This window comes from Bos taurus, chromosome 11, assembly GCF_002263795.3.
Source record: "Bos taurus isolate L1 Dominette 01449 registration number 42190680 breed Hereford chromosome 11, ARS-UCD2.0, whole genome shotgun sequence".
Classification (NCBI taxonomy): Eukaryota; Metazoa; Chordata; class Mammalia; order Artiodactyla; family Bovidae; genus Bos; species Bos taurus.
In genome coordinates this window covers 95,048,040-95,062,736 of record NC_037338.1, presented here as the reverse complement: position 1 = coordinate 95,062,736, position 14,697 = coordinate 95,048,040, and the positions used below count along the sequence as shown (strand labels likewise).

General features: G+C 43.7%; 1 protein-coding gene across 7 annotated transcripts in view; it reads left to right on the top strand.

Annotated features, from left to right (window-relative positions):
- Positions 1 to 3,979: 3,979 nt before the first annotated feature.
- The window catches only part of DENND1A (DENN domain containing 1A), a 531,039-nt gene continuing 520,321 nt past the window's right edge, over positions 3,980 to 14,697 (top strand). For 6 of the 7 annotated variants that reach the window (XM_059891201.1, XM_015473579.3, XM_015473580.3 and 3 more), the window contains exon 1: positions 3,980 to 4,239. Coding sequence is in view for 6 of the 7 variants with exons in the window: in XM_015473579.3 (XP_015329065.1) it covers positions 4,223 to 4,239 (17 nt within the window). In the remaining variant the exon portion in view is untranslated. The remainder of the gene's footprint in view (positions 4,240 to 14,697) is intronic. The other variant, NM_001193014.1, reaches the window with a different exon arrangement.

Sequence of the window (14,697 nt, the reverse complement as noted above, 5' to 3'; positions counted from 1 at the left end):
AAGGTAGAATTGTGGGTCACCAGCCTCAAAGAGGTCACAGTCTGAGGCACAAAGACAAGTTTACAATCTAATGCAGAATAACCACCATCCCAAGACTAAATCAACTGTCCTGTCCTATCGCTATGCCTTCAAATGAGTATGATTTATGGGATTTTCATACCAGCTCTGGAATGCTTATCTCTAGACTTTAGGTGAAAGAGAAATAAACTTCTATTTTTTTCAACCACTGCTATTTCAGTCTTCTATCATTTACAGTTGAACTGACTTCTAATTGCCAACATCCATTGGATCATAGAAAAAGCAAGAGAGTTCTACTTCTGTTTTATTGATTACACCAAAGCCTTTGATTCTGTGGATCACAACAAACTGGGGGAAATTCTTCAACAGATTGGACCACCTCACCTGCCTCCTGAGAAAACTACCTGCAAGTCAAGAAGCAATAGCTAGAACCTGACATGGAACAATGGACCGGTTCCAAATTGGGAAAGGAGCACATCAAGGTTGTATATTGTCACCCTGCTTATTTAACTCATATGCAGAGTACATCATGTGAAATGTCGTGCTGAATGAAGCACAAGTTGGAATCAAGATTGCCGGGAGAAATATCAATAACCTCAGATATGCAGATGACACCACCCTTATGGCAGAAAGTAAAGAAGAACTAAAGAGTCTCTTGATGAAAGTAAAAGGGGAGAGTGAAAAAGCTGGCTTAAAACTCAACATTCACAAAAGGAAGATCACGGCATCCAATCCCATCACTTTGTGGCAAATAGATGGGGAAACAATGAAAACAGTGACAGATTTTCTTTTCTTGGGCTTCAAAATCACTGCAGATGGTGACTGCAGCCATGAGATTAAAAGATGTTTGCTCCTTGGAAGAAAAGCTATGACCAATCTAGACAGCATATTAAAAAGCAGAGACATTACATTGCCAACAAAGGTCCGTCTAGTCAAAGCTATAGTTTTTCCAGTAGTCATGTATGGATGTGAGAGTTGGACCATAATGCAAGCTGAGTGCTGAAGAATTGATGCTTTTGAACTGTGGTGTTGGAAAAGACTCTTGAGAGTCCTATGGACTGCAAGGAAATCAAACCAGTCAGTTGTATAGGAAATCAATCCTGAATAGTCATTGGAAGGACTGATGCTGAAGCTGAAGCTCCAATACTTTGGCCAACTGATGAAGAACTGACTCATTGGAAAAGACCCTGATTCTGGGAAAGATTGAAGGCAGGAAGGAGAAGGGGATGACAGAGGATGAGATGGTTGGATGGCATCACCAACTCGATGGACATGAGTTTGAGCAAGTTCTGGGAGTTGGTGATGGACAGGGAAGCCTGGCGTGCTGCAGTCAATGGGGTCGCAAAGAGTCAAACATGAGTGAGCAACTGACCTGAACTTACGTCTAATTGATTTAGAATGCAAACAATTACATCCTGGGCTGGGAACTCAGGTGTCCTGAATCCAAGTACAGGACTATTTATTATGAAGATTAATACTATTAATAATAACTTTTGAGTGCTTATTATATGCTAGTCACTGTTATGTACTTTATGAGCATCATTAACTCATTTAATTCCCATGCCACCTCAGTAAGATAGATCTATTACCATAATTTCCATTTTACAGACAGGGAACCTGAAGCACAGAGACAGGGAATACTGTACCCAAAGGCACAAATTTAGCAAGAGACAGAGCTGAGATTTGAACCCAGGCAATCTGGCTCCAGAGCCTGACCTCTTAATTCCTCCATCACACTCTCTCTTATGATGTGAGCTTTTCCTTGAGCTCTCTACCCACTCTACTGAGGAGGAAACTAAAGCAGACAATTGTCTAATCACTTGCTTAAAATCTCGCTTGTCACAGCAATGCAGCTAGCATTAGAAGCCAGACTTCTAACTCCCAGTTCAATGCTTTCTCCCCAGACCACCCTGCAGTCTCAGAGGCCACCTGGACAGATATGTAGCCCTTCCCTTCTAGTCTCCCTCCCTCCAACATACACACATCACTTCCACCATCACCGCTACCACCACCACCACCACCACCCAACAGGCACTCAGACATTTTTGTGGCCAGGATGGCTACAACCTCCTTTGAAAAGCAGCCAGCTTTGCCCTCCACCAAATAACTCTGTTTTATTTACAGTCTCCTGCTCAGAGCCTTTGAACTGGTCGCTCATTCCAGGGGAGATCTTGATAACAACTATTCCTTGGAGAAGGTTCATAGGAAACAAGGTGAATAAACACCACAGAGGCCCTCCCTGTCTAGCAGAGCTTTGGTCCTGAGGGTGTTTATAAGGCAGTGTTGGTGTCTGGATGGAAAAGACTTTGAATTCAAAAGGGCAGTTGGGACATTTTCAATTTTTGTGTTAATTCAAAAAAGTTCATCCTATGCCTTCCTTCAACCTTAGGGCACAGGCAAAAGACAGAGATTATCTTTATTCAGAATGTAATTCCAAATGGAGCTCTTCTTGTTTTCTTTCCTCCCTCCCTGGCTGGGGCTAGTTATTGTAGTGACTGAGGGCTGGGGAGACACTTAATGAATTTATGAGCTAAAATGGCAGAAGAGATGAATGGCATTTCAGAACAGAAAAGTGTAAAAAAAGAGAAGAAAAGCCTAATTCAGCAGTGAACCATGAACCTATAGTGTCTTCTGACTTGTGGCCAAAGGTGCGTAACTGTGTCACATGTCTGGAATTATTCAGTCTAGATGCTAATCTCCATTCCACCAGCTACTAGAAATGTAACGTTGAGCACATGCCGCAGTTTGCTCTGCGAAAAGAGGGGATAAACTCACAAGGTTACTGTCAGGGTTGGTGCAAACCATGTAGGGGAAATATGGTGCCTGCTTCAGACAGGGTACTTATTCACCCATGCATGAAACAGTAGCTAAAGGCAGTGATCATTATAGCTGTCTTTGTTATTCTTCCGGCTTCCCTTGTGGCTCAGCTAGTAAAGAATCCACCCCCTCCTCGCCCCTGCTCGCCCCCGCCCCCCCCCCATTTCCCCTGCAATGAGGGAGACCTAGGTTCGATCCCTGGGTTGGGACGATGCCCTGGAGAAGGGAAAGGCTACCCACTCCAGTATTCTGGCCTGGAGAATTCCATGGACTGTATAGTCCATGGGGTTGCAAAGAGACACGACTGAGCAATTTTCACTTAGGATTCTTCCAGGCCTAGAGGGGATGATATTGGGGTGTTCATGGAAGTGAGCCCTAAGGGGGCGGAGGTTGGTCATTTTGGCTCTCAGGTATCTTCATTTGCCTTGACTGAGTCTCTATCAGATACTGTTATGGTGTCATGAGATTTCTGTATTGGAGCCCGCCCCCCTCCCCCCAAAAAAGGGCTAATAAAGGGAGGCAGAGGTCCTCAAGAGTAGGGCAGAGCAGAGCCACTAAATGGGTCCCATGAAACCCCCAGGTGGCTTTCCTGTGGGGATGTGAGGTCTTCTTAAAGATCTAAGGGGAGAGGAAGGGCCTCCACCAAGAACCATGTTGGGGAAGTGGCTGGTGTGACAGAGGGTCTATGGCTCCCTTAAAGAACTTATTGGAAGGTGTGGGGTTTTCAAAGGAAAAACCTGTCTTTTCATGGAGGCCTGAGTGGGAGACAGTTTATCTCTAAGCCAGAGCCACTGGGTGGGAGGACTCCGCAAGACAGGAATGGTAGCTTGAGGGTCTTTATCTATGGGATAAACATCATTTTTGGGGGGGTTCAGGTGTTGGTTTCTACAGGAGAACAGTGGGAGGGAAGGTCTTTAGGGGCCATCACCCGGAAGACACCATGCACCGAGTTCCCGGAGTCCAACCTGCTGATGCGCGGTTCCCCTCCAACCCCTCCAATCCCTCCAACCCCTCCGCCCTCACGCGCCCCGCCTCCCATGAGCCAACTACAGTTCCCGGCAGCCCCCGCGGGCGGCGGCGGCGGCGGCGGCGGCGCGGGCGGGAGGGGGTGGCGGTGTGAGAGGCGGAGGGGGAGGCGCGCGCCGGGCACGCGCGCCGGCGACCATGGCGTTCGCCCGGCTGAAGCGAGTGCATTAACCCCGGGAGGCGGCGGCGGCGGCTGCGGCTGGGGAGCGAGACTCGAGCGGGCGGGCTCAGCCTGAGGGAAGGGAGGAAGGGGCGGGGAGAGCGCCGGAGGGAGGCCGGTCGGCCGGTCGGCCGCAGGCGGGCGGGCAGCGCAGCGCAGCGCCGAGCGGGGCCCGCGGGCCCATGAGGAGGCCGGGGGACCATGGGCTCCAGGATCAAGTGAGTGTGGTCGGCCTGGGCGGAGCCGGGCCGGGCGAGGGGCGGCGAGGCCGGGCAAGCGCTGCAGGCCTCGGGCCGCGCGGGGGACTTGTTGCCGGGACCCCAGGGGCGCCCCGCGTGCTGGCGTCATGCGGGGAGGGGGACTGTTGCCATGACGATCCAGGGAGGCGCGGGGGCGGGGTGCGCGCGGGGTGGAAGGGCGCCAGTGGTCAGGTGTCCCCTCCTCACCTGAGGGCGGGAACAGCTGATTATAAGGTGGCCTCCTCCCCGGGGTTACAGAGAGCCTCTGAAAATGGTCACACAACTGTTGGGGGTAGGGCGAGAAATCTCCAGAAGCAACTCCCCAAATGGGTGTTCGGAGCGCCCCTGAGAGTTGGGCAGTCCTGAGGTGGCAGCTTGGCTGCTTAAGGCCTATGGTGGGAGGGGGGGCCATAAAAGTCGTGAGAGGTTTTCAGAGGGAGGGGCCACTCAAGGACTTAAGGTCTGGATGTCCTGGGGAGGAAGAAGGCCCTTTTCTCTCTCCTCCTGTCTCCCCTTCCTATCTATGCAAGTCTCCCCACAGCAAGGCCAGAGGCTGTGAGGGAAGATACCCCTGTGCTGTAACCGAGCACCTGATCTTGATAATTGTTGGAAAGGTTTTGTAATCCAATCTGGCAAATTCCCTCACTCATTCATTCATCTGGAGTCCCTGGTGAGGGGTTAGATTTCTGGGGAAAATGTTGATACATCTGACTTCAGAACCCATTGAAACATTGTTGCCTTCTTTCTAGACGTAGAAGTTGACTTTGGAAAGTGCAACTTTTATGCAGTCTCTCTTGGGTGTGTTGCTACTGACTGTATCTCCGCTCCCAGCCAGGTCTTCTCGGCCTCTCCCTTCCTCAGTTCCAGAACACGAGATGCCTTATCTCTAATCACTAACAAATGTTCACTTTTTCTCTATGAGTAATAGAATTGTTTAAGGGCACTTAAAAACAAAGTTAACAGTGCAGGCTTTTCCTTAAAACAGTTTTCAAAGGATACTTTAAACTTGCTTAGAAGAAAGTCTGAAGAATGTGTTTACTTCAGCATTTTGAGAATTATGCTAGGGAAGTTTGAAAGGGGAAGGGCCTTATGGGCGAAATCTAGTAATTATTCAAGTATTGCATGTCTTGTTCAGTTGGTGTCCATGCAGTGTGACCTTTGGCCAGCCTTGTAGTCCTCTGACTCGCTTAGGTCTCCATTCACCAGACGCATCTAACAGGCTGCAGCAGCCCTGAGACTAGAAAAGTTTGCTTATTATGATAAAGAAAATGGAAGAGTTGGATGAGTACACTGTTAATTCTTGATTTTTGTGGAAATGAGGGGGGTGGGGGAGGGGGGAGAAGCATGCTCCAAATAGGCTTAAGAAGCTTGGGAGGTAAAAAGAAGTAGTGAAGCATTGGGATTGAAGAGGCACTCCAAGTTTAGCTCCTGCTTCCAAGCAAGAGTTGTAAACTTGGATTTCAATAGCACTTAGAAACACTTTACAAAAGCCACCTTAGAGTTGCAGGGTATCCTTGTGAGGATGCTTGCCCTTCTTGTTACAAAGTAGTTCAGAAACTTGCCAGATATGAGGCATGTCCATGTCAGACTCAGCATGAAAATCCAAGTGGAAGTTCAGATGACTGGGCATCAGATCTGTGTCTTGCTCTTGAACGTTGCAGGTTGACAAAAACATTTCTCCACAGTGTTTTGTGGAACCCATCTCTATTTATCTTGAGTGCTTGGGCAAGAGAATTTATGTGTGAAATTCTGTTAGGTGTGAAATTAGTATAAAGAATAACCTTGATCTTGAAACTAGATTGCTGCTGCTAAGTTGCTTCAGTTGTGTCCGACTCTGTGTAACCCCATAGATGGCAGCCCACCGGGCTCCCCCGTCCCTGGGATTCTCCAGGCAAGAACACTGGAGTGGGTTGCCATTTCCTTCTCCAATGCATGAAAGTGAAAAGTGAAAGTGAAGTCGCTCAGTCATGTCCGACCTGCAGCGACCCTGTGGACTGCAGCCTTCCGGGCTCCTCCATCCATGGGATTTTCCAGGCAAGAGTACTGGAGTGGGGTGCCATTGCCTTCTCTGTGATTGCTTGGTGGTAAAAACTTAGACATGGGAAATATGTTAGTTTCACCTGTGAGGTAGGCTGAAAGAGAATATGAAGAGAGAAATTATGAAAAGTAGTTGTGATTTACAGTGACTGTCGATTAGGAAGCTTTTGCCTACAGGTAAGGAACAAGGACGGACAAGTGGTGAGGAAATGGTTTTCTTAGGTGCCTCCCTGATTTTTGGAGGAAACAGGGCTTTGGTCACTATTGACCATCAGTTCCATCTGGACAGGAAATCACAGACTGAGCTCAAGATATTCAGCTGGCTGAGGTGAAGTCTGAGTGTGCAGGCTGCATTGTGTAGGACAGTCTTAGGGGTGGAGGAAGAGAGCTTGGGGGCCCCTCTAAGCAGGCTGCCTGTGCTTTTTCCTCATCTCTGATACTGTGTGGCTGATCTAGTCAGGCTAAAAATATGGAATCAGATTTGGATTTAGATTCCACTTTTGTCTGCTGACTATGAAACTTTGTACAGATAGTTACCCTGAGGGTAAAATGAGGAAGGCTATATATTGCAGGGTCATAATGAGCAATAAATACAGTATCAACATGACTGCTGGACCCATATTAAAAACTCGGTAATTGTTAGTTTCTTTTTATACTTTTTCTATCAAAAGACTAAGGAAATTGCTTTATTTTATTCCAGAAATGTCAGAGAACTGTGTGTTTCAGGTGATGGAGAAGAAGGTTTTGAAGATCTAGGAATTAGATTGTGAACATGCATAACAGGACTCAGCAGTCTCTCATTAAAATAAGAAAGTTGATTGAAAACAATACTGTGTGTAATTATGAAGCTGGTGTCTGTTATATGACTAGTAAAGCAGTTGAGTTGCTCGGCACGGGTGTTGAGGTTTAGTGCTTGATGAAACTTTCCTTTTAAGTTAAGGTGGTTGAATGTAATCTCTGTGTCAGGTATGGTAGTAATGCTCTCTGTGAATCATTTCATCACAACTGCCCAATGATGTAGGTACTATTAGCCATTTTTTAAATGAGAGAATTGGGGTTTGTAGGCCACAGATTGGATGCCAGCCCTGATGCCAGTTCTCTGCGCCTGCCTCTCTAGGCCAGGTGTCCTTCATCTGTGCACACTTTCCCCCACCTAGGCCAGCTGTCCTTCATCTGTTTCTATGACCCCCCCCTCCATATTTATCACTGTCATAGCACTAAATTTAGTTCTTTGTGTGTCTCCTATGCTAAGCCGAACATAAACTTCATTGAGAGCAGGGACGTTCTTACTTGTCTTTGAGTTCCTTGTGTCAGACCCAGTACCTAATACATCAGTTTGTTTAGGAAGAGTTTATGGAATGCATTTATGAAATATGTTGGGATCTGAATTGTAATGCTACCTAAAGGCTCCAAGATGAATGTATAGAGTTAAAAAGTAACAGTTAGCAATTTGAACTCTTGAGGAGGAAGGCTGTTTATAAGTTTTTAAGTTGAATTGCCCTGGTCTAGGCAGCAATTTCTTATTTTTTCTGAAGAATGTTTATAGTTCATCCTCGTTTTAGTAAAGGAACCTTGATTTGCCTCAGATATCTACTTGGGTGACAGGAAAGGTTACCGGTGTACAGGTAGCATTCTGAGAAGCTCCTAACCTTAAACCTGAGCAGATGTTTATTTATCTAGGGAGATAAAAGGAGCAACGGTAACTGGCAACCTTCGACAGGTATCTTTAAATCTTATTTAGTGTTTGAGTGATCCCAGTGGACTGGAATGTGGTTAATATGAAGCAATTTAACTGATAATGTAGACACACAGCAGGAAACTGTGGCAGTTTTAATATTGTTTGTGGTGACATCCTAGAAATTGTTTCCAGGCACCAAGGGCAGGAAGTGGATTGTAAGTAATAGAAGGAAGTACTCTAAGTGAGTTTGAAGAAGCCTGACATTTATGGGCTTGGAGAAAAGCATACTCAAAGATTTGAAGGCATAGGGACAGAACAGGACAGCCGATTTGGCTTTGTGGTGGTGTTTATTCTACATTAGCCTGTATGCCTGTCTTCTGTCCCTGTCAGACCATGACCTTTTTGAGGTTGGTAACCAAGAAATTTATCCATTCATTCATTTACTTACTATCTCACTAAGAAGAGTGTCACACACTTATTATATTCATCATTATTATCATAATTGATGGAAGTACTATGTTATGTGCCTGGTAGCAAACTCCAGGAGTTGGTGATGGACAGGGAAGCCTGGCGATTTGCAGTCCCTGGGGTCGCAAAGAGTCAGACATGAGCAGTTCAGAGCAACTGAACTGAGTGAGGGAGAGGGGTTTCTCCAGTGCCTCAGAGGTAAATAATCTGCCTATGTGCAGGAGATGCAGGAGCCATGGGTTCAATTCCCAGGTCAGGAAGATACCCTGGAGGAGGAAATGGTGACCCACTCCAGTATTCTTGCCTGGAGAATCCCATGGACAGAGGAGCCTGGCTTGCCACATTCCATAGGGTTGCAAAGAGTTGGACACGACTGAAGCACAGTGAGGGAGAGCTTACTGTGGAGATGACATTTCAGTTGAGACCTAAAGGATAAGTCATTAGTCATGTAGAGAGACTCACAAGACTTCATTCCAGGCAGAGTAGAGCATATACGCACCTTGAGGCAAGAAAACCTTAGGCACTATCAGGAGCTGACAGTGGGTTTACGTAGTGACTGGTTGTGGGGAGGCTGGGGTGAGACTGGGGCCCTGAGCAGGGCCTACTGCAGGCTGCGGTAATCTGCAAACAACTTTATTAACATATAGTTCATATACTATAAAGCTTACTCTTTTATAGTATATAATTAAATGGTTTTCAGTATACTTAAAAATACCACTATCCAAGTCCAGAACATTTGCATCACTCCAGAAAGAAACTCCATATACATTAGTGGTCACTACCCATTCCCCCCAAACCCTTTTAGCCCTAGGCAATTACTGATCTACTTACAGTTGCTATGGATTTGTCAATTTTAGGCATTACCATATAAATGGAATCATATATAATTCTTTGTCTTTATTAAACATAATGGTTCCCACATTTATCCATATGATAACATATATGAATATTCCATTACTTTTTGTTGTTGAATAATATTTCATTGTATGGATAAAGCACATTTTATTCACCCATTCATCAGTTGTTAGGTATTTGGATTGTTTCCACTTTTTCACTGTTATGAATAATGTTGCTGTGAACATTTTGTGTGGACATATGTTTTCATTTCTCTTGGGTATATACCTGGGAGTGGAATCGCTAGATCATATTGTAACTCTTTTTAAGGAACTGTTAAACTGTTTTCCAAAGCAGTTGCACCACTTTGTGTAAAGTAGTGTCTCATTGTGGTTATGATTTGGCCCTCAAGAATTGTATAGAAAACGAAAGATTAGAGTAGATCAAAATAGGTTTCTCAGAAGAGGGTGAAACTGGAACCAAAAGAAAAGTGAGATTTAGAGAAGGGAGGAAGGATTTCTGGAGGAAGAAGAGGGGAAGTTATATGACTGGAAAGTGGGGATAAGCCCATCATTGTTTTCTGATACAGAGAAGCAGCCTTGGCTTTTTAAGATTGCTCTGCTCTGGGGTTTATTTGGACAGCCTGTTAAAGGATTCCATTACCAAAATGCACCACAGACTGACTTCTTTGTGTAGCACAGCTGACATATCTTCCTTCTGTGGGATAAGAGTAGGAGTTGAAATGTGACTTCCTCTCCAGGGCCCTCTAATACTCTTCTCTTTCCTCTGCCCACCACGGTGCTCCCCTCTCAGTCTCCATAGGAGAGAGTACAAAGACTTGGGGTGGTGGAACAAAGGTCTTGCTAGAGGGACTTCCTTGGAGGTCCAGTGGTTAAGACGTTGCCTTCCAGTGCAGGGGGTACAGGTTCGATTCCTGGTTGGGGAGCTTTTCCACATGCCTTGTGGCCCAAAACCCCAAACATGAAATAGAAGCAGGATTGTAACAGGTGCAATAAGGACTTTAAAAAATGTTCCACATTAAAAAAAAAAAACACAAAACTTTAAAAAGTCTTGCTAGAGACTGAGTTTTCCATTATTAGCACCCAGAGATAGTCCCTTGAATTTTCATGACTTTTCTGGAAAATGTTTTGCTGCAACTCTATCATTCTAGTCTGAGCCATTGCCATCAACTTGGAGGGGTTTGCACAGCAGACAGGAAGGTTAAAACAGGCAAAGTATTGCTGTAGGAAAAAAAAAAAGTTTTTTTTCTAGACTGTTAAATTTGTGTGTAAGGTCCCAGCTGAATTTCCTTTTGTGGCCAAAAACCCCACAAAAGGGTTTTAAACATTTTTTTTTTACACTTTTTGTTTTGGGGTACAGCCAATTAACAATGTTGTGATACTTTCAGGTGAACAGTGAAGGGACTCAGCCATACATACACATGTATCCATTCTCCCCCAAACTCCCCTCCCATCCAGGCTACCGTGTAACTTTGAGCAGAGTTCCCTGTGCTATACAGTAGGTCCTTGTTGGTTACTCATTTTAAATATAGCAGAGTGTACATGTACGTCCCAAACTCCCTAACTATCCCTTTCCTCCGTCCCTCTCACTGGCAACCATAAGTTTGTTCTCTAAGTCTGTGAGTGTCTTTCTGTTTTGTAAGTTCATCTGTATCATTTCTTTTTCAGTTCAGTTCAGTCGCTCAGTCATGAAGGCAGGTCATATAGTACTTCTCCGGCTGGAATTCTTATTGTGAGTTGCAAAGTTTAGTGTTTTACCTGGCTCTAGCAGGAACTAATCTCTGGATTTGAAACATCCTTTTTGGTTAAAAGGATTTTGTTGAGAAATGGAAAGATAAACAATGAAGAAAAATAAACCAAAGGAAACAAAACAAAGTTGGTCCTACTTTAATTGGAATCCATATCCATTCTTTCCAAGTATTTTGGACTTGAAAAGGAACCAAATAAAGGAAGTAAGAAAACATATGTGTTCCTGTAGAAAAGATAGGTTATATCCCCAAAGTTCAATTGTAATTTGGTTACAGTATTTAGAATGTATTTTTCTCCTAGAGATACTGTTGTATACATTAAGCATAAGGACATTCCAGGTGAATTGTGTCTTTAAAAGACATAGGGAGTTACAGATGTAGCTGAAATGCAGAATATGTGCATAAAGATTATAGGCGATAAAGTTGAAAAAGCAGGTTTGTGCCACTGCAACCTGATGCTATTGAAGGATTGAGTTGGGAATGTAATATGATCAGATTTGGGTGTTTAGGAAGATTACTTTGGCAGCAGTAGTTTAGAACAGTGATATCTCAGGCTTGTGAAGCGTGATCCACTGTGGTGTGAAAAAAACATGTTAGAATCTCTATTTGTTTCTATATCAGCTTTCAAAGGGCTTCTCTGGTAGCTCTGTTGGTAAAGAATCCACCTGCAATGCAGGAGACCTGGGTTCGATTCCTTGGTCCAGAAGATCTGCTGGAGAAGGGATAGGCTATGCGCTCCTGTATTCTTGGGCTTCCCTTGTGGCTTAGCTGGTAAAGAATATGCTCGCAATGTGGGAGACCTGGTTTGATCCCTGGGTTGGGAAGATCCCCTGGAGAAGGGAAAGGTTACCCACTCCAGTATTCTGGCCTGGAGAATTCCACTGTACAGTCCATGGGGTCCCAAAGAGTTGGACACGACTGAGTGACTTTCACTTTCTTTGACTTTCATACCTTTCAAAATTTCTGTTTCTGTGTTTTCTAATAATATACTATAGATTTGTATAGTAAAGCATTCTTATAATTTATAAATAAAAATACATAGATGTATGCTCAAGTTTTTTTTACCCATAGGGAGGAATGCATGGAAAAAATTTGGAGACTGCTGTTTTATAGAACTATGTTTAGTTTATATGGCAGAAGATCAAGGCCTGAAGTGAGGTTTTGGTTTTCAAAAAAGGACAATTTGACAGAGATTTTAGGTAGAATTGACAAGACTTGGTGACAAATTACATGTAAGAGGCGAGAGAAGAATCAAAGATGACTTGCTAAGGTTAGCAAAGTTATAAATGGGTGTTTGGAAGGTGAGGACTGGTTATATAATATGTTTGCTTTTCTGAGGAAAAGTGAAAAGTTATAATTGGGAGAAGGCATTTTAGTCTGTGGTGAGAAAGAGAGAAATCTTTAAGGGCGCCAGAGTGAATGCGTGCGTTCGGTTTAGATGAATAATTCTTCAGGTGGGCTTGCCCGAGTTTCTGAGGGGAAATCTGTCCACCTTAGGTTTTAGGAAGAGAGAAAAAATAAACTTTTGAGTTTACTTTAGCCACAGGAAAGGTTTCAGGGATGTTGCATTGATCTCGCCTAGGCTGTATGAATAAAAAGGAGGAAGGAAACCAATCTTGGTAAAGATACTGTTTCACTCCAAGCAAATAGTTACTGTACTCCAGGGCGTGATAGGAGTGAGGGTGGTGTGGGCCTCGGAGACCCTCAGGTTTGAGTTCCCACAAGCACTCACAATCCCCATCTGAGTTCTAAGTTTTTGAGCCTCAGTTTTTTTAATTTATGAAAGGAAGCTAATAAATCTACCTTTAGAGTTGTTCTGAGGATTAGCTGCCCACTCCAGTATTCTTGCCTGGAGAATTCCCTGGACAGAGCCTGGTGGGCTACAGTCTCCCTGGGGTCACAATGAGTCAAACACGACTGGACAACTCACACTTTCAGCAGAAAAATAGCTGTTTAGTTAGCTGTTCAGTAAATGTTGTGTAGTCACTAAGTCATATCTGTTTCTTGCGACCCCATGGACTGTATGTAGCCCGCTAGACAGCTCTGTCCATGGGATTTCCCAGGTAAGAAAACTGCAGTGGGTTGTCATTTCCTTCTCCAGGGCATCTTCTTGACTGAGGGATTGAACCCGAGTCTCCTGCATTGGCAGGCAGATTCTTTATCACTGAGCCACCTGATGGCAGCTCTCATTAGTATTGTTTGGAGTAAATGGGACATACTTGTCTGAGCAATCTGAAGTTAAAAAAAAGTTCTCAAAAGAAAGCAGGTGTTCCTTTTTATAGCTTTTTTTTTTTTTTAAAGACTATGTATTTGCTTTTTCTTTATGAGTGTGTTAGGATGATGTGTTGTATATTTTACTGAATTTATTTGAAGGTTTGTGATCCTGGTATATGCAAAGTGCTAGTCCTCTTACTGGTTGGGAGAAAAACTTTTAAATTTACTCAGAGACAAGATGAGCATGCAAATAATTAAAATTATAATAACATTTAAGAATATTTTGTGCCTCCTCTCACCAGTAATTGAAAATTTTATTCAGTTTTAGAAAAGATTCTAAATCTTCCCTGGTGGCTCAGAGGTTAAAACATCTGCCTGGAATGCAGGAGACTCGGGTTCGATCCCAGGGTCAGGAAGATCCCCTGGAGAAGGAAATGGCAACCCACTCCAGGAGAATCCCATGGAGGGAGGAGCCTGGTAGGCTACAGCCCATGGGGTCGCAAAGAGTAGGACACGACTGAGTGACTTCACTCACTCACTCATGTTCATCTGTTTGGATGGTGTCACTGTTCACTTCTACTCTTTTTAAATATAGCTTCATTCCTTTTTTCTGAATACTTAAAATTATTTATCTTTTTTTTATTTTGGAAAAATTTAAACATTGTGAAAGCAGAGAGAATAGTGTAATGAGCCCCCAAATACCCATCACTCAGTTTCAGCACTTATTAATTTATGGCTTTCTTAGTTCCATTTATAGATAACTCTTCTCCGCCTTCTAGTCCTTGATTATTTTGAAGCAAATTATGTCTGGTTATCTCTTTTTTGATCCATTAATTTGTTAGAGGCTATAAAATGATTTTACTTCCATCATTTCTTCTTGATATTAACTAGAATACTTCTGTAAAGAAAAACTTCTGCATATCAACTATTTGGTCACCCTGAGGTGCAGTTCATATGGGAAAGGCATAATAAATATTTGATTCATTTTATTCATTTTTCAAACTGTTTTCTAGCATTTTCCCAGGGTGACTGATTTTTTTCTTTCTGATTATCACTTTAAACACATATTAATAGATTTAAACCTGTTTGCTGTATTTCACTTTACTGTAGTTATCCTCATGGATGTTAATTTGCCCTATTTTTGTCTAGTGGAAGCTTCTTCAGGTTAATGTCCAGAGTCCTTTTGACAGAATCCCAGTAGTTTTAATAGCTCCCTTGCCTTTTGGTGTGATGACCTAGATGTTCCAGGTTCATCTTGTATGTTTCCTGCTCCAGACCTGTTTTCTGCTACTTCTCTAAGGAGTCTTGCTTCTTTTTGGTGGGAGGTGGTGTTAGATATTTCAGTCTAGGTTTTAGAACTTTTTTTTTTTTCCTACTAGGTCAGTCATTATTTCTAGGCTCCTCCAGGGATCGAAACTAGGAAGTTGTGTGTGTATAT